The sequence below is a fragment of the Egretta garzetta genome, unplaced genomic scaffold (genome assembly GCF_000687185.1).
Source record: "Egretta garzetta isolate BGI_Z169 unplaced genomic scaffold, ASM68718v1 scaffold278, whole genome shotgun sequence".
Lineage (NCBI taxonomy): Eukaryota > Metazoa > Chordata > Aves > Pelecaniformes > Ardeidae > Egretta > Egretta garzetta.
In genome coordinates this window covers 666,586-690,322 of record NW_009260608.1, presented here as the reverse complement: position 1 = coordinate 690,322, position 23,737 = coordinate 666,586, and the positions used below count along the sequence as shown (strand labels likewise).

The 23,737-nt window shown below is 40.0% G+C and overlaps 1 protein-coding gene across 1 annotated transcript in view; it reads right to left on the bottom strand.

Moving 5' to 3' along the window:
* Positions 1-3,219: 3,219 nt before the first annotated feature.
* The window catches only part of PHLDB2 (pleckstrin homology like domain family B member 2), a 57,269-nt gene continuing 36,751 nt past the window's right edge, over positions 3,220-23,737 (bottom strand). Inside the window, 8 exon segments of the mRNA XM_035900387.1 lie at positions 3,220-3,360; positions 4,138-4,223; positions 7,393-7,612; positions 10,476-10,622; positions 11,058-11,148; positions 14,844-15,051; positions 22,686-22,785; positions 23,379-23,519. Coding sequence (XP_035756280.1) covers positions 3,220-3,360; positions 4,138-4,223; positions 7,393-7,612; positions 10,476-10,622; positions 11,058-11,148; positions 14,844-15,051; positions 22,686-22,785; positions 23,379-23,519 — 1,134 coding nt within the window.

The following is a 23,737-nucleotide window of genomic DNA, read 5'->3' as shown; positions in this document are numbered from 1 at the left end:
GTATGGGTATAAACTGTTATAAAAAGTACACGTTTTGTAATACGTCTATAATGTGACGCACATAATTAACTTAGCCCTTAGAGACGGCCAAAAAGGGCATGACCAAACCCATCGTCCTTCCCTCGGCCGCCCCTGCAGCTGCCTGAGGGCTCGCATGTTGCTCAGCCTAGGGGCAGCCTCACCCACCTCTGTCCAGAGGAGAGCAACCAAGCTGGTGAGGGGTCTGGAGCACAAGTCATGTGAGGAGCGGCTGAGGGAACTGGGGTTGTTTAGTCTGGAGAAGAGGAGGCTGAGGGGAGACCTGATCACCCTCTACAACTGCCTGAAAGGAGGCTGTAGGGAGGTGGGGGTCGGCCTCTTCTCCCTGGTAGATGATAGGACGAGGGGGAATGGTTTGAAGCTGCGCCAGGGCAGGTTTAGGTTAGATATTAGGAAAAACTTCTTCACCGAAAGGGTTGTCAGGCTCTGGAATGGGCTGCCCAGGGAGGTGGTAGAGTCCTCATCCCTGGAGGTATTTAAAAGAAGGATAGATGAGGTGCTTAGGGACATGGATGAGTGGTGGGATGGCAGGGTTAGGTGAAAGGTTGGACTCGATGATCTCAAAGGTCTTTTCCAACCAAAGTGATTCTATGATTCTATGCTTGGCCTTACTGGCTCAGACACGGCAGCCAAAACCCGGCTTTCCTTCTGGGAACCTTTTATGGTACAGGATGTGGAGAAAGGAAGAAAACGAAACTGAGAGAGGTCAATGCCTGCAAAGGTACTGTTCGGGGCACGCGCCAGCCCAGCCCCTCAGCAGCTGCAAGTTGAGGGGTGCAGCAGCAACGGTTGAGACGCAGCCTATGTGGTCTGCAATTGCCCAAGATCCTTTAGGGTAAGTGGGGTCCTTGACTCCCATGGGGGTAAGGTTAGAGGGCTTGCAGACTGACCCGAAAAGATGGTGCTGTGCTTTGCTTACATTATCTCGGTGTCCCCTACTACAAAACCCACCACGCTTCGTGACGATGCTAGCAAACGTAGTGAAAAAGTCATAAAACTGCATGGGCTTCTACAGTTAGCGAATGCTTCATGCAATTTGAGTCATATCTAAGTCTTCCATTGGGAAAACTGGGAAACCCTTAAACTTCAGCAATTTCTGTTTTGCAGTTAAACAAAAAAAATTGTCTATATCCAGGGCTGGGGATAAATTCAGAACAGAGTAATAAAAAATGAGAAAGGTAATAATCTATGTACACACAGCAAACAGACTAAGCTCCTGACTTCACTGGCATCTGAAAGATTATTTTCCATAATTTGGAATGGTTAGATTAAACATTACTAAAAAAATATAAAATTTCTTGCACAACTGTATATGACTATTTAAAAGACAACTAGAAATGTCTCAACATGAAGCAGCAAGTGAATATTTAAAACAAGTGTATTTTTAAAAATGTTTATTGAAATGCCTTCATTGCATCATGCAGGATACAAAAATCATTATTAGAAAACCTTTATAACCATACTTAGGAGTAAAATCAAGATACATCAGGGAAAAATAATAATTATATAAACCAAAGCAATTTATTTCTGATAGTGTTTTAAATCATTAGATTACAAGCTGTGATCTGCACAGATGATAACAATTATCTTGTGGTTACAGTCCCTTCTTTCATGATTCAAGTCAAAACTGATGTTCTTCATGCTAGAGCAACCATATCACCTGTGTATACCACAAAAACATCCAACCTGTTCATTACAGATACAGGGTTTAAAAAGCATAAACAAAAATATTCTGCCAGCATACTTCTATTCTGCTTTCAGTTTTTTATTTGTTCCATCAAAAGCCATTAAGTTTTCATCAAGAAAAAAAGGGCTAATGTGCTTTCTTCTATTACACAAACCACATAGCACGCAAGTTTGATTACTGAAATAGAACCTCTTTAAAGTCATATTATAAGAGACTTTCGTGAAGTTCAGTTCAATTAAATAAGTTATGTTTTTGCCACTTGGAAATTGTTTTAAAATGGGAGACCACTGCACCCTCGGTATTTTTCCTGCTTTAGGAATCTCAATGTCTGCTACTTAAAATTGTCAGGGCTTTTTTACGCTGCTTAGCATAAACTCTTAGAACTTGCCTCTCTCTTTTTATTCTATTTGACAGCATTACTGTGTGCAGATATGAGTTTAAAAAAAATATATATATATCTGGGGCCAAAAACCTGGCTCCAAAGAATTTAGATAGGTAGAGATTTTGATGCTGGCTTCAAGGGGACCAACGTTTGAGAGGTTTCCACAGAGTGTTCACTTGGCACAGAGTAAGGTTAGAACAATGCTGTGACTTTACTCTGTAAAATAAAATTGCGTAGGGTCTAGAATCAGCTCCGTTCTATTCAACAGGGAAGATCTAAAAAAAACCCCTTCTTATGAGGAAGTTAATACATGTGTTTCCATTTCATGTCCTTGTGGAAAAACGCATCTTTATAAAGCTATCCTTCTCTTTTTTTTGTTCAGCTCCACAGATGCGAAGTTTAAACGTACATCACTGGGTGTTTGAACACAGAGAATATCGTAACAATTTAATTTGTTTAGAAGTCATGAAGAGTTTTGGCACTGTCCCCTTACAGAAAGTTAGGTACAACTAACAATTTGAAAACTTTATGGTAAGGGAATCGTACAACTCTTTGGCTCTGTTGTAATACTTAACTACTAAGGCAAGAACTGTGTTACCTTAGGGTTGCTTTTTTGTTTATATTTTTATAAAATACTTGACTAAAAGTTTTAAAAAGTCACCTAATCATCTATAAACGTCAAATGCTGCATATTAAAATATATGCTTATTACACCTTTTTGTTCCATTACTAGAATTTTTGCATACTGATGAGAAAACACACATCTGTAAACTGTTTAGTACGAGTTTATGAAGACATTCTCCTTATAAGAGAATTTGTAGAAAATTATCGTTGAATCAAGATGCTGTAATTTAAAATTGCCCGATTATCCATTTTGGAGCACTACGATTCTCTCAACAGCTTTATCTCTTTCATTCCTATGAAGATCAACTAAAACAAGTAACAAGCCCCCCCTTTTCAATGCATTTGTAAAACCGTGTCTCTTTCCCAGGTTTTGGGTGCACATCATAAGGAGGACATTTCAGAGTATTCACTGGCTTTTCAGGTTTCACTACATATGGCTGACTTTCATATGTTACGTTATTGCAGTATGCCCTATTTCCCCCTTTTATTATAACATGAAGTGGGTGTAGCCTTCTGCGCCTGTAACGATAACATCCATCCATATCCTCATGGCTTCTGGTGAAGGAGCAACCATATAATATATCCGGTCATGCGTCTTAACACTGAAAGTGAGCAACGGGTTGGGACTCTAAAATAAAACAGAAGGAAGGATAGCAAAAGAATGAAATCGGAAGCCATTTATCAGCACCAGAAGTAAAATTCCTTACAGGGAGTTTTACGGTAGGGTTAAGGAGAAAGACAAAATGCAAAATGCTGTGGCATGGCATCCTACGTTGCAGCACTGGAAGCAGAGGTGCGTTTAAAGCGTTTGCATCCAGCATAAACACTTTTTGCGACATAGTTCCACTAGAACTAGCCCAGTAGTACTGGGCTCCAAAACTGCTGTTTTGTGCCCAAACAACTAGCTCCTCCACTCTGTCCAGTGGTCAATACCACCTTGGCTTTCACAAATCCACATAGCAAGGATATATTCAGCTTGTTTGCAGCTCATTTAAATTACAGGTGAGAAGCAGGGGGTGCCATGAGAGCTGCGGGCACCAGTTAACTCCCTTCCTGTGATAGATGCATACGACCATCCCTTGATTTGCCAAAGCCACTGATTTCAGCGGCCTCGCCCCTGGACAAAGGAATTCCTCACAGCAAATCCCACGTGGCACCATCACTTGGCAGGTAGATGCTCTCTTATCTCTGCTTTCATTGGTATAAAAAAACCCCAGTGCTCATCACTGATCTGGCTTCATCTTCCTTTTCCTCCACTCCAGGGTTTTTGTTTGTTTAATAATGTCAACTTATCGTAATAATTTAGGTTTTGTAATAATATCAGCTATCCCTTTGTCTTTGCAGCAGCTACCATACTTTGGGTACTGCCATCAGATACTCAGTTAAAGAAACAATAACAGTTTACCTTATATGCATTCTTTAGATGATCATAATAGACTTCTTCAATAGCTTGAAAATATATTACACCTTTTAATTTAGTTTCGTGTTTGTCTGAAATGGAAAAAAGAAAATGTGAGAATTTAAATGAATGGTACTTCAAGAAGCAAAAGCTTAACTTCCATTTCCATATATGTTCAGCTGGTAAGTAACTGGATTAACACTTCTGCTGGTGAAATCTGACAGAAATCTTCAACCTGTCTTAGAAGTTGGTCGGTTTGTGTTGAGAGATGCATTTCCTACTTTAATATATTTTCTTATCCACCTGGTTTCCAAGGAAATAAAGCTTTTGCAATTTCCTCATCTATTTGCAAGTCACTCCTTTCACTGAAGTGTCTCAACATTGTGGCCGGTGTTAGCCAACAGAAGGACAGATGTCTCTGAGGTACATCCAATCTTCCAATTCCATGAAATCCACCTAGATTTCACATAGCTTGCAGGTGAAGACCTACAGTTTGCCTTCAGAGGAAAACCGTTACAATAAGCAAATTTGAAATACAATTTGATAGCAAAAGCTTTGCATTAGAACATCATTTGTGCTTGTACTTACTAAAAAAAATGCCTCTTCCCCATTTTGTAATAACCTTCCTCAGTCTCATGCTAACATTTATTATTCAAATGTGAGGTTAGAAGATTGTAGGCAAGTTTCTGTGAGCACAGACACATGGAAATGTTTACAGGGGGTTAAAAGTTCCTGGGCACCAGCTGCAGCATTGTAGTGGTCCGTTTGCACTCTCCTACTTTGACACCCCAGATAAAAGCCAGATTAATTAGTTACGGTTTTCCTCTGCTGGGAAAGGGACCTCCCTGTTTGCTTCAGAGCACCCGAGGCAAGAGCGCCCAAATGGATGGTTACTCCAGGGAGGCTGCTAACAAGGAGCAGGTTGTTATCCAGTGGTAGGTACTATGTTCCTGGTACCAACATCCCACTGCAGCAAAGCTGAAATACAGGGTGGGAGTCTTCTCACTGAAGTTTTGATATCTACAACAGAGAGACAGCCGACTTAATCTCCCTGGAAAGGCAATGGAAATCAGCAGACACTTGCAGGGGGTCAATTCCGTTTTAGAGGTCTCTGATTCTGCCTTATGTTCCAGTATTAGCTAGGGCAAGGAGGATACAGATTGTGAACTTAATATCTTAACAGTCACGACTATAACGCTTCACAAGAAAAAGGAACAGGGCAGATAAGCATCTACAATACCCTCTGTTTTCCTGCAATGGAAGAGAAATTGTTAAATAATCCCAGAGGGTGTTAAGAAGCATCACAACTCTGTGTGATGCTGAAGGGCAAACTTCCACTCCCAGTACTTTTCTAGAAGGGGAACATAATGCCTTCCAACCCCAAGTTAGAATCACCTTTACACTGAACAGTCATGCAGAACACCTTTAGCAGTCCCACGAGAGATTCTGCCGTCATTTTGAACGCTCATGAAACTTAGCTTACATCCTATTTGGTAGCTGCAGGCAGTTTCCAAAGCTTCATATGATGGCAAAAAGAAATCCCAGAGACAAAACGATACAGTGCTGGGAATCTCCCTGCCAGACCACGGGGGACCAGTAGAAGTACTGAGGTGTAAGATTACAACATTATAGCATGCATTACACTAAGCTAAACGCAATACTATACAAAGCATACCGTCTGTGCAGTACAAGCAGTGATCCACTCTCCCCTTAAAGCCCCACCTGGGGACTTGGTTACAAGGGCATTTCAGGTACCCATAAGCTCCCATCGCAACAGTCTTTGTAGAGCTCCCCGTATACTTCAGGTCAGAAAGTGCAGGTGCTTCAGTCACTGCACTAAATTGTCAGACTTTAGGGTAAGTTCTTTGTTGCGGAACTAAAACAATATACCAGTATATTCACTTAAGAGTTCAATTACTCTGAATTTACAGCACCAATATTTATTTTGAAAGCCTACTATTGGTTTTAAGATCTAGACGGATCCTCACTCATACAAACAGCTGCGTTTTTGCACAGCTGGTACATAATTCTCATGAAAGTCTTGTTTGTTGGTTGGAGTCCTTGAGACATTACAAAAAGTTTTCTTTCGTAATTCAAATTGTATTACGGCAACTGTACTGCACTCAAAACTGAAACTGTTAACTATTAACACAACTACTAACAAAAAAACCCCCAATCAGTACCAGATGGGAACACTACTGTATGTTTCAGGCCTCCTTGCTAACCAGTAAACCAGATGTTAAGAACAAAATAAATGTTTGTTACATTCTTCATAGTATTACTGCAAACCAGTAAGAAATAGTCAGTGGGTATGTAATGAAATAATGTAACGAATTCAAATACGTGTTTTAAAAAAGGTGGACTGAGCAATGCATAACCCTACCATCAGTTTTTTAAGTTCCTTATGAGTTGCTAGAAAGCAGTAATGTCATAAAAGGAAATGGAACTGTTTGGGTGTTTTTTGTACTTGATCTTTTCTTCTGCTTCTTAGCAATGACCATCCTACATACGCCCCCGTCTGGCCTCTCCTAACAATAAATATTCAGAACAAAAAGTCATTTTTCTGGCTTCCTTTGAAACTTCAAAGTCGAACCACGTGTAGATTTGCACAGGAATCGGAGACACATACATGTTCTTAAATTCCAAGTTTCTGGATTAACAAATTAACTTAATGCTTATAATGGCTCCAGGTATCGTATAACACAACTTAGTGTACAGAAACCTCTTCAGAATATTGCATATTGTTCATTTGAAATTCCTTAGACTCTTGAAGCATGGCAAACCCAGAAAGTCTAATCCTGTATATTTAATTTCCTGAAAGACTTTTCAGCACATCAAGCAATGGGACTGCAGAAGCATTCCACTTAATTTTCATGGTAAGTATAATAAATTATATTCTTGTATGAAGGGTACAAGAAATCATTCTGTCATTGGGGGAAGCATATTATATTTAAAAATAAATTATGTGGAGCCATTATCCTGAGTAATAGGAACCCAGAGATCTTCCAGTTTTCCCTCTTGCCTACCCACATCTCTCCTTTTGTCCGTTATGCTTATTTCTGTTTTACCTGGCATGAGGATTGAACTCCATAGGGAAGGGATTGCATGAGCTCGAAGCGTATGTGTAAAACACCCGACGAAATGGAAATTTAAGTTTTACTCAGGACTTCCTAAATGTTCATAACTCAGCTGAAGTTATCATTATTTACCTATCGGAAAATAGAGGGACAGGTGTACCCCAGAAGCGATCCTGCAACCTACCTGCATAGTAAGTAAAAGTTCTCTTGTTTCTGTCAAAAACAAACCATCGTTTTTTCCATGTTTTAATTTTTCCTCCCATTTTAATCAGAAAGCCTCGGCAGGTCTTCTCTGTGAGGGAGACATGGTAACAGGTCTCTATGTTGTGGCCGGCTGTTTCGATGTGACTTCGTAGGTCAAAGTCTTCCTTTCTAATGGGCAAATAGCGAGTCAAGGGACGGGCCTACAGTAAAGAAATGAAAACTTTAACAGAAGTCTCAACTTCTCCTTCACTCCTTCTGCTGCAAGGACATAACTGAAAACTGCCCATAGATTCTAAGAATGAATGTAAGAAAAATAAAAAGCTTTTGCTGCAGCCCTAATTTTCTCTAAAGGAAAAATTCCTTTAAAATTGTAACTTTACAAAGCGTTGGATAACTTTGTAAAAGCGAGATTAGAGCATAGGAGTTTCTTGAAATCATCAGCTGATAAGCTAGAAAAGAAGGGGCCACAGCCCAGAAAGGTTGTTTTAGAATTAAACATAAAGGTATGTTGCTGCTTTAGATAAAGTGCAAGAAATTCATTTGCATGATGTTAAGCAAACACTTTATTTCTCTGAGTTAGATACTACACGTATCTCATTAATATTTTACTGCTACAGGTATTTTCATGCAAAGTATAATACAAATAATAAGAACACGCTGTAACAGGAAAAATTAGTATTGAGAGTGAACTGTAATTGCTAGTTAGTTTTGCAGAGATTGCCATTGTCCTGGTTTCAGCTGGGAGAGAGTTAATTTTCTTCCTAGGAGCTGGCACAGTGCTGTATTTTTGGATTTAGGATGAGAAGAATGTTGCTAACACCCCGATGGTTCAGTTGTTGCTGAGCAGGGCTTGCACCAGCCAAGGGCTTGGGGGTTGGGGGGTTGACGATGACAATCACTGCTTGGGGATGGGCTGGGCATCAGTCAGCAGGTGGTGAGCAATTGCATTGTGCAGTACTCACTTTGTATATTGTTATTGCTAATAGTAGTAGTATTATTACTACCACTGCTCTTTTACCTCATTTTATTTCCATTATTAAACTGTTCTTATCTCAACCCACAGGTTTTCTCTTCCAATTCCTTCCCACTGGGAGGGGGGAGCAAGCGAGCGGCTGTGTGGTGCTTAGTTGCCGGCTGGTGTTAAACCACAACAGCCACGAACAAAATGTAATTATATTCTTCTGGATGCATGAAACGCGGTCTCTAGTTCACAGTTGGCAATACAGTGTAGAGAGCTGAAGTGCAGCCCTCTGCAAGAGGCAGCAAAGCAGCACAGGAGACAGTGCCTCATTCTTGACTACAGTTCAAGACTCCGCATCAAGCCTGGGTAGTATCAGTTGGGAGAGAGAGCAGGAGGAGGTAGTGATTTGGGACCTCTGCCAGCTGAGGCAATATGCTTGTTTTCTGTGCCTGAAGGGTCTATGCACAAACACACACAGATTTTAAATGCCAAAGACAAGTCTCCCACAGCTCCTGCTGCAGTCAAGGCAGGCAGAGGCTACATCACAGGGCAATTCAGAACAGAACCTTAATTTAGGTGCTTTGAGTGGCCCGTGAAAGGAGCATCTCCCTCTCTCTCCCCGCTGACTCTAGAGAAGTCAATGACCTGTAGAATCTAATCTGCCCCCGCTCCATGCCTAAAGTTAGGCTGTTAAATCCCACTGAGAGTCACAAATCAAAGGGACTTTCCCTCGTTGCAGTCTCAAGAACCTCTTGGCTCAATGGGAGCTGTGTTGCCTGCAAGAACTCTTAGCACCCTTCTAAAATTATGCGGTCCTGTATGATACAAGCTGGCACCAGCTTTGGCAAGTGCAAAGGTGGAGTTATTTCCCCTCGTTCACATTTCTAAGCATCAGAGGGTGCTGAAAAAAAAAAAAAAAAGGGCCTCACTGTACAGAAGAAAGAAAAAAAATTAACAAAAAAATTATAGTTATTTTTGATAGATACATTTTGTCTTCCTGCCAATTCAGTCTTCAGCCTCTCTCCCAATTAGCAGTAACTTACAGGGCATTCTGTTACAACACATGCACTCTCCAATTTGAGATAAATATAGATATAAGCATGGCATCGTTGTTTACGCCATCCTTCTGTTGTCATTAAAATCTCTTAGAAAAAAAGAACGCATTCAAGTAAAGTATGCATAGAATTTAACATTTGTTAAATACATTTTATATAAAAGCAAAGGAATGGAAGTTCCTCTGAGTTGTCCTACTGTTCTGATTTAGTGTTATCAATTAGAAAGGCAAGTTATATAGGAATGTTCATAAAAAAATACACTAGTAACTCATGAAACAAAGATTTAGCAAAGGTAGCACAGATAAAAGCAGAAAGATATAAAAATATGGTATGGAATCTTCTTCGCTCAGATACATATATTAAGATGAAGACATTGTCTTGCTATACTATACTAATGATAAAGTGACCGCCTAGTTTATTTGCTATTAGTTGTGGTGGAATAAAAAAATAGGTAAGACCTCTGAGCCTAAAGAAAGCTCAAGATACCTCTAAATCCTAACAAGAAGCAAGAAATTTGAGTTAAACGTTTCCCATGTTGTACAGTCCCAGTAAGATTAGGAAAAATACTATTTCCTCTCTCCAGTAGATGTGGAGCTGGAAGGCTGTTTTTTTCAGGTTTTTTCAGTCAAATATTTGGAAGTGACAATTCACATTCCAAGATATTACACGTATTAAAAGAAAGGGGGAAAAACCCAAAACAACCCATTTATAAAATTAACACACAAATCTCTGTTGTTCAGGCTAAAAAATTCTACTCTGCCCATAGTCAGTAACAAACCTTATAGGATTAATATTTATACTTTAGATATAAGATGCTAAAGAGATGCCTATGCTATCTTCTAAATTTAAGTGAATACCCAGACATCTATCTAAGGCTCCAAGAGCCCAAACATACTTTTGGCGGCACAGTTACACCTCAGAAATACTAAATCCATCTGTTCAACTGAAAGCAGTTCTATTTACCATCGGCAGAAATACGCTTGGTCCCTCCTGTATATCAAGGGGAAGTCTTTCACTTAAAAAACATTTCATGTCAATGTATCTCACCTGTGCTCTTTGTTTCTCACGTATTTTGACTTCCTTTTCAATTAATTTTTGCCTCTGGCTAGTTTCTTCTTCCAATCTTTTCTCTAGTTGCTCTCTGCGGCGCTTCTCTTCTTCCAGAGCTCGTTTTTTAGCTTCCATCTCCCGTTCCTAAACACCACAGCACATGCAGAACTTCAATTATATGTGAAACTATGGCTGATAATGTGATTTCTAGCTAGGACTAAATCCCTTTTTGCCTCTTAAACAGGCAGAAATGTATATTCAGCAAAGTGGACTGAGAATTGGAATCAGAGTTGGAAATACTACCACTCTAGAAATTAAGGTTCTCCTCAAGCAGCTCTCCTAGCAGGTGTAGGAGCAATGCTGACCTAGCTTCTGATGGGATTTTGCCATCAACTCACCCATTGAGATAGCAGCTATTGCAATGGGCTCTAACATGCAGTATGAGGGTGAAACCAGACCAAACTAAGGGGAGAGAGGTAAGTGTCTATTAGGTGTAAACTATCTAGGGTCCAATGTTGCATTTAGGAGGATGTTATCTAACATGCCTACTCTTAGTTTTACTCATAAAATTATGCTTACCCTGGTCTCAAGCAGCCTAGTCTTTTCAGCATGCGCTTGTTTCAGAAGTCTCTCCATCTCTTCTATTCTTGCAACATTTGAAGTGCTAGCACTGCACAAAAAAAAAAATCAGAGTTATTTCAAAGAATACTGGGTATTTACAGATGTATTTTACAGTCCAACATTAGACAGTTTAAGAATGGAGCTGATGCTGTTGTGATCCAATTCGGTGCAGTAGGCACTAGCAAAAAATTATGTATAAAGTATATGGTACACTCTCAATGAACACATTGCCCATACAGAGTTGTGAAAAATGCAGACTCAAGTGTCTACAAATGCATCTTGTGAGCCCCCTGTGATCTGTCATCTTCTCTCAGATAACAGAATATGGATGGAGGAGGTTACCACATCCTAGCAGAACACACTGCACAACCTCAGAGCTGGCATTAGTGGCCATCTAAATATACAGCTTCAGTCTTTCTGGCTGTAGACTGTTTCCGTTTTGTGCCTCGCTGAGCTCATCATCAAGAAATGCTCGATAAAAATAAGGAGGATTAAGAGGTATGCATAAAGGCTGTTCAGTGACAGAACAGTGTCAGGAAGCATATACTAGTTAAAAGTAACAGGCAAGCCAAAGAAACAGAGAGTGCTAAGGTCCTGGCCCAGCACAACACAGCTATCACCTCTGCCTGTCCTGTTTGCTTTTGTTTCTTTTCTCCAATACAATTTCTTTGTTTCATCTCAATTTAACAGCCATTTCAACTGTGGCATTTCCACAGCATGCTCTCTATTTTATTTCTCACCTTACGCTGTTCAAGAAAAACAGTTGATGTTAACTATTACTATATAACCATTAATAATGCCATTAGATGAAAGCACAAGGTGAGGAAACAGAATGGATTCAAATGCTCAGGGCAGAGAAAAACTTGACCTGGGATTGTATTGAAAGCGCTATCTGACCACTCGAGCAGAAGTGGGTGTCAGACAGCAGGTTTATTCGTGCTACTTAATAGCATGCAGACCAGCTGTGAAGGGACACAGGTAGAATGGAAGTAGTCCAAAGACATGTCAAGGGCAAGGAAAAGGAAAAAGTAAGATCAACATCCTTCATTTCTTGAGCATGCCTCTGATGGTTATGTCTGTAAGACCAGAAGTTGTCAGTCTTCAGAAGATGTTTCTCTGATACTGGGGATATGTTTCGTGCAAGAATACAACACAAAACAAAAATAACACACCTCGTTTTACCCAAGATTGCAGAACAGGTATAACCCATCTGAAATCTAGCTGACCTCTAAAAGCTTATTGTCTCTGAAAAATAGGGGGCCACTGACTTCGATGCCTAAGCCTAGTTTGGCCACGCTATGTTTAGTTGATGGGCCTAGAGAATGCGGGTCAAATAACTTCAGTAAAAGCAATGAGGCCATAAATTAAGTCATTTGAGCAACCCGGTAGATAGCCAGTTACATTAGGTTTTCCCATATAAAACTTGTCAATACTTAGTTAATTGACTTAGTTAAATTCTTTCATCCTTGATTTGCTTATCCTGCTTACACAAATCAATGCACAGCAGAAGATCATAATCTCTGAAACCTCAACCACAAAATAAAAGTTACTAACGAATCTTGAAACAACTACTGATGGGAGAGTTGATGAATGACTACAGTGGTTCTGTTTTCTTCTGTAGTTTGAGAACAAACAGATTTTATGCGTTTCCAGAAAAAAAAAAAAAAAAAGTCTCTCTCCTTAAACAAGGTAATATGTACCTTATATATTTTAAATGTGTCAGAACAAAGCAAGATAAATTGTTTTCCTTTAAAGTCTGACATGGCTAGAAAAGATTCTCAAACACCATCTAAACCAATCTGAATTCATTCTGCTTAAGGAAGTTCTGTTAAGGAAAAATCTTTGCCTTGTCTCTGTTGTAATGGCTCCTTTTCTGATTTTTTGACTGGTTTGGGGATGGGTTGGTTTTTGGTTTGTTGGTTGGTTTTTCCTTCTGGCATTGGCTGGAAGCTGCAGAAGAGCTGGAGGGAGACAGGGGATGGACAGGCGAACAGCACCAGTGAAATGCAACAGCTGTCGGGGCTCCCCAGTCCTGGGCTGGAGATTCCACGCCATGGCCTCGAGGTAGCTCAGACACACGCCATCTTCCTCCAAAATGGTCAGAGCAGCAAGTCAGAAAGAGACGGATTTCATACCGCTGCCATGTTAGATCACTGCAGAGGTAAGAGTTAATTCCCAGCCTGTCTCCAGCTATCAGAAACTTGTCGACTATGTATCTATTTCAAAGAAAAATCCTCAAAACCCAAGTCCTAATGTTTTTAACTTTAAAAAAATCCAAACCAAACAAAAAAATAACAAACCACCCAGCCAGCAGAATCAATGCCGTCGGTATTTTCTGAAACCCCTAACATTGCAGTGATAAAGACTGCAAGAGGAAATCAGCGGGCTGATACCCTGTTACAGGAAACAGATGCTGAATAAAACACAACGCGCTAGCCAAAAAAGCTGTCCTTGTGTTCACAAAGGATTCTTAATCCCGTGACAACGTTGTACTTAATTGTCAGCCTTCACTTATGCTTGTGAAACTGCTGGGGCAAGGACTGTGAGCAGAAATGAAAGTGCTATCATTAAAACCAGACCGTCAGAAGAAAATTGTTTGCACACAATTTTGAGACTCAGCCGGACTTTTCTTTTAACACAGATCATTGATGTTCCTTTTATCTGAGGAGCGGTGCCTGAGCTGACAGCCTCTGAGGATGAGAAAAGCAGCCGAGGGCTCAAAGCCTTTCAGTGTCATCTCTCCGTTTTTACTGACCCAGAAAAGGGAGGGGAGAGGGCAAAAATAGATCACCAGAGGAGCCCTAAGTGCTTCACGCATACAGCTCTAGTAAGTTAACATGCTGGGCATGCAGAACAAGTGTACTTCATCACCGGCGGATGTCTTTGAGAAGTTTCCTATCACAGGAAATTCCTTCCCTGTAGTGGCCAGGGAAGGAAGCTCAGGTATTACCCACTCTGAAAAGAGTATCGACAACTTCATAATTTCAGTTCAGGACTGACACAGAGTTCTCTGTGGCCTTCACTTAGCCTCTCCATATTTTTATTTTTCATCTTTAAACAAACAGGTGAGATAATAGTTAAACCTGATTATGACGGGCTACACAAATACTAATTACTGTGCCTGTCTCATGATTTGTATTTTGTGTTCAGTTTCAGGCCCCTCACTACAAGAAAGAAGTTGTGTTGCTGGAACACGTCCAGAGGAGAGCCACAAAGCTGGTGAGGGGTCTGGAGCACAAGTCTTATGAGCAGCGGCTGAGGGAACTGGGGTTGTTCAGCCTGGAGAAGAGGAGGCTGAGGGGAGACCTTATCGCCCTCTACAGCTGCCTGACAGGAGGCTGTAGCCAGGTGGGTGTTGGTCTCTTCTCCCAGGTAATGGGCTACAGAACCAGGGGAAATGGCCTCAAGTTGGACCAGGGCAGGTTTAGGTTGGACATTGGGAAAAATTTCTTCACAGAAAGGGTTGTCAAGCATTGGAATGGGCTGCCCAGAGAAGTGGTCGAGTCCCCATCCCTGGAGGTATTTAAAAGAGGGGTAGATGAGGTGCTTAGGGACATGGTTTAGTGGTGGGATGGCAGGGTTAGGTTAAAGGTTGGACTTGATGATCTTAAAGGTCTTTTCCAACCTAAACGATTCTACAATGCTATTTTCTTAACCAGTTTACCATAGCATCAACACGTACGTACTCTCTTTTGTCATTATAACCCTACGACCATTACAACATCAGAAAGAAGGAGGATTTACCTGGAAATGTTGTCTGGTGAGCATGCCGATATGCTTGTCTCCATACTGTCAGAACTGTCTAAGCTGAGTGTATCAAAGGCATGGTCCTTGTAACTACGATCTGGGTAATGGAAGCTATTCAAATATACATTCGATTCAGATGCTGTTCTGCTGTAGAATTCAGGAGACTTCTGCCTTTGGTTTTCACAGATACGCTGATGGTTATACCCTAGAGAGTACAGAGGAAACATTTATTTTACACAGAGATCTTGTGACCTGAACATAACACGTTAGCAGCACAAGCATTTTGAACGTCACCTCAGTCTTAACTGCACTGTGACCAAGGTACTACAGTATTATGGTTAATTTTACAAGTTAATTGTAACTGAAATAAAACCCTCAAATACCTGTTTTATTTATTATGGACACAAATATATGCAGATTAGTATGGCTGACACGTTAATATATATTCTTGTATGTGTATGATAGAAATTTAATTTGAATTAAATTTTCATTTTAAATTTTTCATTTAAAAATGAAAATTAGGCTTAATCTGGAAAGTAATGAAGCTAAATTTGGGGATCTAGAAGATCGATGCTGATTAAATTAAAGGAAAAAAAAAAAAAAGTCCTGATATTCCATCATCTTGAGTACTTGTTTGGTTGATTCTGCTGAATGTGAATTTTTTTGTCTGTTTGGGGAACTTTGCCTTCTGGTAGCTTTAAGTTGGGCTTTTAGTTTCAGCTAAAATAATATAGGCTACTTGTCACATCATCATAGTAACTAGCGTAGAGGTACTTCCCTGGAGTTTTGAAACTGCAGTTCACCCTACATTATTGAAGCAGATCCCTATAGCTCAATGACTGTGAAGAAAATAAGGTTTTTGCAACATTTAAGTTCTTTGCGCTGTTGTTTTTCTGGAAAATCATCCTTTCTGAAAAGCCATCCTTCCTGATCACAAGGAACTTTGTTTGGCTACGTGTCCTTTAAAAATATATTTCTTCAGAATTATTTTTATCTCATGTCTCCGCTGCTCTTTGTAAATAACGCAGCAGTATTTACACAAATTGGTTGTTGAGCTTGCCTGATGAAGAGGAGAGTATAATGACAGTTGTTGTTTTAACTGCTGGAGTTCTTTTAACGGTGCCCTTTTTAAGGTTTGTTTGATCTGTGTGATTACAAATACAACTGCACTGCTAACCTTTTCCTGCACTCAGCGCAAGAAGTGAGACTTTCTCATAGTTCTGATACTCAGTCAAGTTTATACTACTCTCTGCACATTTCTGACCCAAAATCTGAGCTGGTGGCAGAGTTGGAGATTAGGAAGGACTGTTAGACTACATGAAAACTTGCAATTCGTACAGGAAGGCAGCCACTGACATTCTACATATTTTAGATCATCAGACAGAGGAAAAATGCAGACAAATGTACAAATGCAGCAAAGTCCAGATAAAAACTTTTACTAGACACCATTAAGACACTGAGATTAACAAAACATGCTTAAAGTGGGAATATTGTCCTGCCTTATTCTCTATCTGCACATACAAGGTTACTGTCTGGTGTTTTTTGCCATGCCCGAGTGGGGAGAGTCCCAGTTCAGGGAGCCAACAGCTGTAGCTCTACCTTGGAAAGGCTGTAATATTCTTGAAAAGGTATCTGAAAAGCATGACTGAAACTGAATAATTAAAGCATATTATTAAGGCAATCATACCCTATGAGCATTTCCAAGGCAGATAGTTTCCTCTTCCCTCCTCGCCTCCCTCTGTACCATACAAAGGTTTCTCGCAGACAATTACAGCTGGTTTCTAAGGAACTAATAGGACTTTACTTGCCATTTGAAAGAACACTACATTTCAATCAAAGTTCAATTGCATGGATTAGTACAGGAGAAAAAGGGGACACAAATACACCTCAGCAGTCACAGATAATAGCATCACGCAACACAGGTGTTACTGATTCACATGTGCAGTTTGGGTTTTTTTCCCCATTATTACAGCAAATGCTGCTGTTATTACAGATAAGCAATTACCTTTCATACTCGAACCTTTGGAATGACTAATTGCTCCTGTGAAATGGTTATCAATTATTCATTATGGAAAGAGAGGGGAAAAAAAAAAAAATTACTGAAAGAACTTCATTCAAATGCATGTTTTTCTCTTGAGCCCTCTGCAAAACCCTGACTACCCAAAAATCTTAATTCCATATTTTACACTTCACTGAAAAATAAACCCATCTAAAATGCACAGAGAAACATCGCAGTTTTGCAGGCACTCTCCTAGAGGAAAGTCAACTTTCCATGAAGATAAATAACCCATTTTTAAGTCAAGCATTTATCAGTTTAATTTATGGAATCATGCAAACGTAACTAAGCACTGCAAGAAATATACAGTTGTTATGTCGCAAAATCAGACGCATTCACAGAAACAGAGCATAACACAATGTTCTCATTCTCTCCTCATGCCGTAAGCAACAGGCAAACCTCAGGATCGGCTGCGTACCGACACCAAGCAGCCTCACAACCAACCTGCCTCCATTACAGCCCCGCTTACACATCATGCCGGCAGGATCCATTGCTTACGGGATTTTTAACGGCTCAGGTGCCTAATTCACAGAACATGCACTTAAAAATATTGAACTCCTCGTAAGATCCGGCACCTCACTAAAAGTTTCCCACAAGCCAAGACTTGTATCAGCCAAGTCTAAGCTGATACAAGAGCTGAAATGTTTCTTGTTGCATTGGCTTGTATTCTCTGTAGTAAAACAATAAACACTGTTAACAGCCATACTGTTGAGCAAAATATTGCAAATATCCATTAAGCCGTATCATTAAAAAAAAAAATCCAAAAGTGTTATTGCAGAATCACGAAAACCAGATATACCACCACAAAATTATGGTAAGTCAGAACTATAGGTGAAAGCTGTTATTAGAAGTGGCACTATCAAGTATGTTAAAAAAATACTACTTCATAAAAAAGATCATGGTACAACATTTTCTTTTCTTTCCATTCTTTCTTCTTTTTTTTTTTTTTTTTTTTTTTTTTTTTTAAAGATTGACATTAACATGTCAAGATACATTTTTTTGTATGGAAACATGCCAAACTAGGAAGCCCAAGTCTGTCTACCTTGTCACTGTCACCCACAGATCTGCAAAGATTTCTAAATTTTCTGCTCTATTTGTGTGGCTGTGAGCAAAGAAGCAAAGAATTAGGCCTGCAGAAAGCTGCAGCTCTGCAGATATTAGCATTAATCAGAAGTTTTGTTGAGACAGATTATTTGACAGCAGGAAAAAAAGAATATTTTTTTTTTAAGTGCTATCACGGTTTAACAATTATTTAAAAGCTTTCCAAGATTTTGGGCACAACTTGACAGTGCTACTGCAATCAGTACTTTTGCCAGAACATGACAATGATAGATACAGCCAGGTAAAGGGATGTTTTCATACCTTTTCTGGCTTTTCCTGAATTTAATAAGAGAAAGAGTTTTTTTTTAAAAAAAAAAAAAAAAAAGCTTGTAATTTGTTTGTACATATATACCTTGTCCTCAGTTTACTGTTTTCCTGTAGATGTTAGAAAGAATACAAATAATCAACTTGCTGGTACCTAACTTTTCTGTCCCAGCAGTTTTGCTTCCAGTGCTGTGCCTGTGGCCTGACATCTTAACTCCCAGCCAACCCGTTCCCTCTTCCCTTCTGGAGTCCATCCTGCAATCCATAGGACTGAAATGTCCAACCCTCCCTCCTCGCTCCTGCCTATCCTTGCTTCTGGCACCCAGCATCCCATGGGAGCTTCGTGGGGCCAAGTTTCGACCTGTGCAGAGTGAGGTCTCTAGACTGTACCAGATAATAGCTTCTTCATTCTGTTTTTCTGCACATTGGCTGCTTACAATGGTACATACACAGGAGGTGAATAAATACAGTTCTTCAAAAATACCTCATGAATGGTTGCTAAGAAATAGCTTTTTCCACTAATGATTTACATCACACATGCATCCTCTTAACACATTTTGTACGTCGCTCTTAACTCATCAATAATATGATTATTGACAGCGACTGTTTCTTTCAAGAACAATTCTTGAACTCACATGACCGACTAGACACAATTTTGGTAATCCTACAATAAAGACTATTCAGTACTTAAAAATCTTTCCTGAAATATTTCCTACTGGATCTGACCTAAAATTTATTCATAGACATTACTTGTTCCTGCGCAAAGACAAAGAGATTGAAACCCATGTTCAGATTCAAGTGGCTGTTGTTCATTTCCTGACTTCATTTTTTACTTTGAACTTTTTCATCACAGACTTTTACCTTCTTGGACTGAAAATTAGAAAAACCAGAGAAAGCAAATTAGAGAAAACTCATTTTATACCATTACTAATTTAATGATGATTCTCAGATAACATCTTCAAACTAGCTGAACTGCCACTTCTTCCTCCAGGCAGCGTTGCTGAATAGTTTTTTTTCAGATCCACATGCCAAAACATCTGGCCTAGAAGTTTGCTCAATGCTTTTAAGCCCTAAGGAACACGGTAAAAGCTAATACTGCTTTGGGACCGCATCACCCTTTTCCTACAGCAGTTTGTGGGGCACTGCATGATAACCCGTGCTCCGGAGAGGATGAAACGGCATTTATGATGAGAACCCCTGGATCTCCACCAAGCTGAGCACACCCAGCTCCAACGCACTTGGCACAGCTACGTGCTCAAGGTATCGGCAACTCGAGCACCCCATGTCATTTGCAATATATCACCTTGAACACAGAAAACTGAGGGAGTGAAAAACCTGTCCAGTGGAAAAAGAAACGCAAGGAAAGCAAGCAGTGGTTCAATGCACATGACAAGTACAATTTTTATCTATTCATCACCTTTTTTAGGTGAACAACTAATTTTTGGAGTGGGAAGAGAAGTGAGCACATATTTACAGTGTAAGCAGTATCCATACATTTGCACAGTTCCGCTGATTTGGTAGAAAATTGTACTCCTCCAAAATACTCAGTCTGAAAAGGCAAATCTGATCTACCCCAAGAAAGTTTTGTAAGAAATACAGTGTATTTATCAGAGAGTGATGGAATAAGAGAACATCGCCAAAGATGTCCACTGACCTGAGATTTGACTTAGTTTTCAAGGATGTATTTAAGGATGTCTGTTGAAATTAATCTTAGTTACACAGACTTGAGTCTCGCTGATTTTAGCAGAAGCCACACAAGATTTCAGAATTTTAATTGACAACAGTATTCCAGTTCAGTTGTACTGTGTGATATGTTTAAATACTACACCATGTTCAAAACATTTCCCAAATCTCACTGTCCCATAGAAACGCACATCCTTTACTCATGACTTGGAAGAAAAGCTCTGTTTTCCTCCATGTGCTGAGCGTGGGTATGAGGTGCTAGCGGAAACCAGAAATCACACCAGGTTGAACGCAGACCCCTCCCTGCTCGTACCACGACTTTCATGAAGGCTGTGCCTGTAAGGCCGAAGGAAAGATGCCTGAGGATTGTTCCTCCAGCCTGAGCTGACGCACCCTGGGCTGGCAGCCACCTCACGATGTAGGGTGGTCCCCCTTCAAAGCCATGTTTATGGTGGAGCGAGCTGGCCATAGCAGCCCAGAGCAGCATGGGTGATCACGCCTGGCCCTTTGGTATAGCTGGACAGAAATGCTCTAGGATCTGGTCCTAGCCACCTGGCTTGGACACCTCTTTCCTTGCTGAGTTGTGTGCTGCAGGTATGGTTACCTACACACCAGCAGAAAGAGCCATGCAAAAACTTCTGCGGTGTGTTACTGAGACAAAGGACCTAGGAACGATGGCACTTAAGAGCAAGAGAAAGCAGTTATGCTCTTCAAGCTCCTTCAACAGCAAGAAATTCACGGAGCTCCATGTTGAACGCAGAGGAAATAAACCCTTCACTAATTACTAAGAGAGGTGGTGAAGCCACAAATAATCCTTGAATTCCTTTGATTCTTTGTGCTTTGACTCCACCTCTTCCTTTGCAAATCCTGTGAGAGTTCAAGTAAAGCACCTGCCAGCAGCATCATTTCCCTTTGACAAAGCTGATGTTTCCGAATAGGCCAGCTAGAACTGTCCTCTTTCCTAGTATGAATTAATCCCGTAAGGCGCTCTCTGTAACTTAGTATTTCCATTCAAACTGTTGGATCTTTCAAAGAATAATGGTGATCTTGTAGTATGGCAGGCAGTATAGCACACCTGATTCTTCATGGCATATGACAAGTACTGTGACAAGTGCCTTAACAAATACATCTCTCATTCTCCCCTGCCTCTCTTCTGTCTCGGGCCATAATTCAGTTTCGGTTTGTGTTTTGGTTTTTTTGTGGGTGGTGGGTTTTTTTGTTGTTGTTGGTTTTTTCCCCTCCCCTTTCTCACTCTTAAGAAATCTGCCTATACTCTTAGGATTTTCTTAACTGAATGCTGACAAAAAGAAGGGACATTAAAACCTATCAATTTCTTTTTAGAACTCTTACCTTTGCTTATATTAGGTTTCGTAACACATTGTAATTGTGTTTTAGGTAGCTCACTAATGCTCTGTTGCAACCATTTTACAGAAATATTTCCAATTTTAAACACGTCATCTCTTGTCATCAAAGTTTAGCCAAATCATCCTTACTGATTTTCAAATTGAAACACAGTGTTTTCTACGCAACAGCATAAATGACAAGTATGAATGTACTTAGAAGCAATTCTACCCTTGCAAACACATTGCATCAAAGCAGCTTTCCATGTTGAGCATGAAGCTCCTTTTGTATCACATCCGAAATACTCCAAGGTAAGTCAAGTCAGCCGCAACACGGTAGGTTTGTGGAAGGGCTGCTGCTTAACTAAAGCTCAAAAAAACCCAAATCACAACCGGATCAGCCCTATAAATTCAATGTAGTAAGTCACGATCCCTTCTCAGCGAGCTTGTTCCATCCCTGTGTTGAGTCATCTTGGTGCATAAGGCTGACCTCACTCGGGCTCTTTGACCTTTAACAGCTGCTGGCTCTGACAAGTCCTGTAACAACAGGATGGATCCTATCTCGGCTCAGGCTTAGTCAGTGCAATTCTCCATGAGGACCTCTGACACTTCTATTGATAACAACGCTGTGGATGGCGGAAAGCAAAGGAACTGACAGATGGCACTGAAGCAACTCCATTTGAGGATGGGACGCTCATGAATAATTCGTTAAAGCAGAAATTAAGTGTGTTGACTCAAGTCGACAAACAACAGACATGGAACACCATAGCCTAAAAGCTCACGTTTCAAAGATGTGACTTCCTTTTGGATCCAGAATTGTCATGTCCCTATTACAAAAATGCAGCTATCTCTCCATGATAAAAAGCTTCTTTCCTTTCCTATTTTGTAGCCCAAATATTTAAGACCAGTGACAATAGCACAGTTACAGATTCTCAAAGGTAAGTCACGATACTGAATCTCTGTTTGGAGAATTGCTTTGTCTAGGCAAAAATACGTGCCCGTGAAAAACAATTTTTAAGATCCCAACATGAAAAGAATTATTAAAAAAAAGAGGGGGGAAGAAAAAAAGAAAGCAACGTGTAATATATTTAATATATTGCCTCGAAAGTCACTCACAGAAATTACCCAGCTAACCCAGCATGTATTTTTCAATATCCTTTTCTTGTTTACTTAATTACATTTGGTGACCACATACTTCAAAACTACATGTGTGCCTAAATCATCATCTTAACATCCAATATCTGCAAATTACACTTAGAGCTTGCTTTTTTCACCACGAAGGACACTTTTATTTTACAGCCCTGTTGATTGTAGCAACACCAGTTTCAGACTTACTTTCTGAAAAAAATGGAACGCTGACTTTTAGCAGCAATGAATCAAATAAAAAGGCCTTACCTTTGTGCATCCTTCTTGCCTCTGACTCTTTGGTCATGGTTGCCAGGCAGTGAGGAAGTACGCTGCCACAGCTGTTGCTCTGTCCTAATGGTAAATGTCCCTGCAGGAAATTTTGTAAATATGTGCTTAAAACGACACTTCAAGACTTCTTTTTTTTTTTGTATCAGCAACTAATGGTAAGATAACTTGCTTTGTCATGGGTATCAATGTCACATCATATCAATGAGCCATGGATACTGTAGTTGTGCACAGTTTCTATTAGAGCAAAATGTTTTCATAATAGTATCCCCACCTTGCTGCTGTTTGTTGATCTACCAAGTCACAAATAAAGGGTATTTTCACTTTATACACAACTTTATCTTTACCATTTAGAGACCTTAGGTAGGAAGGAAAACAACCCGCTGAGTGTCTACAATTAATTTAAACTAAACCAGCCTGGAAGCACAATCCTGGAGATACTTTCATCAAAATGTAGGATTACAATTACAGCATGGCATTTCCAGAGGTGAGAATAAAAGCTGGGAGGCTTCACGGATGTTCATGTTAGCAACCCCAAATTTCTTTCCAAGTTGATTTCAGATATGAATTTAGGGGGTTATGTAATGCTTACTCTGCTACCCAACCTTACCTCTAACATAATACAGGGCTTTTTTATAGGCATTGGAAGGCTATTAATAGCATGCAACTACGTACTTTAGATGCAACGCTTCGTCCAAGCGTAGCGCTATTGAAGTGCGGTGATATAGCCGGAGTCGTTTTCTTGCGAGGTAAAGTATCGCTCATGTACATGCACTCCCTGTGCTGCTTCTTTCGCTCTTCCAGATTTCTGAAATGCTTCAAATGTAATTTGTTACACAGTTTTGACAAAATGAATTGACCTACTTGCTCAGTTACGCTCTATATGGAATATACTGAAGGTTATAGTCTGGGAACTTCACTGGAAAGAACAAAATCTAAAATACAGAGAACCTCCCGTTTCACAATGCTTTCCAGGTTTTCTACAAATATAACATTAAAAGCATGCTGATTAAGAAAATACATTAAAGTGATGT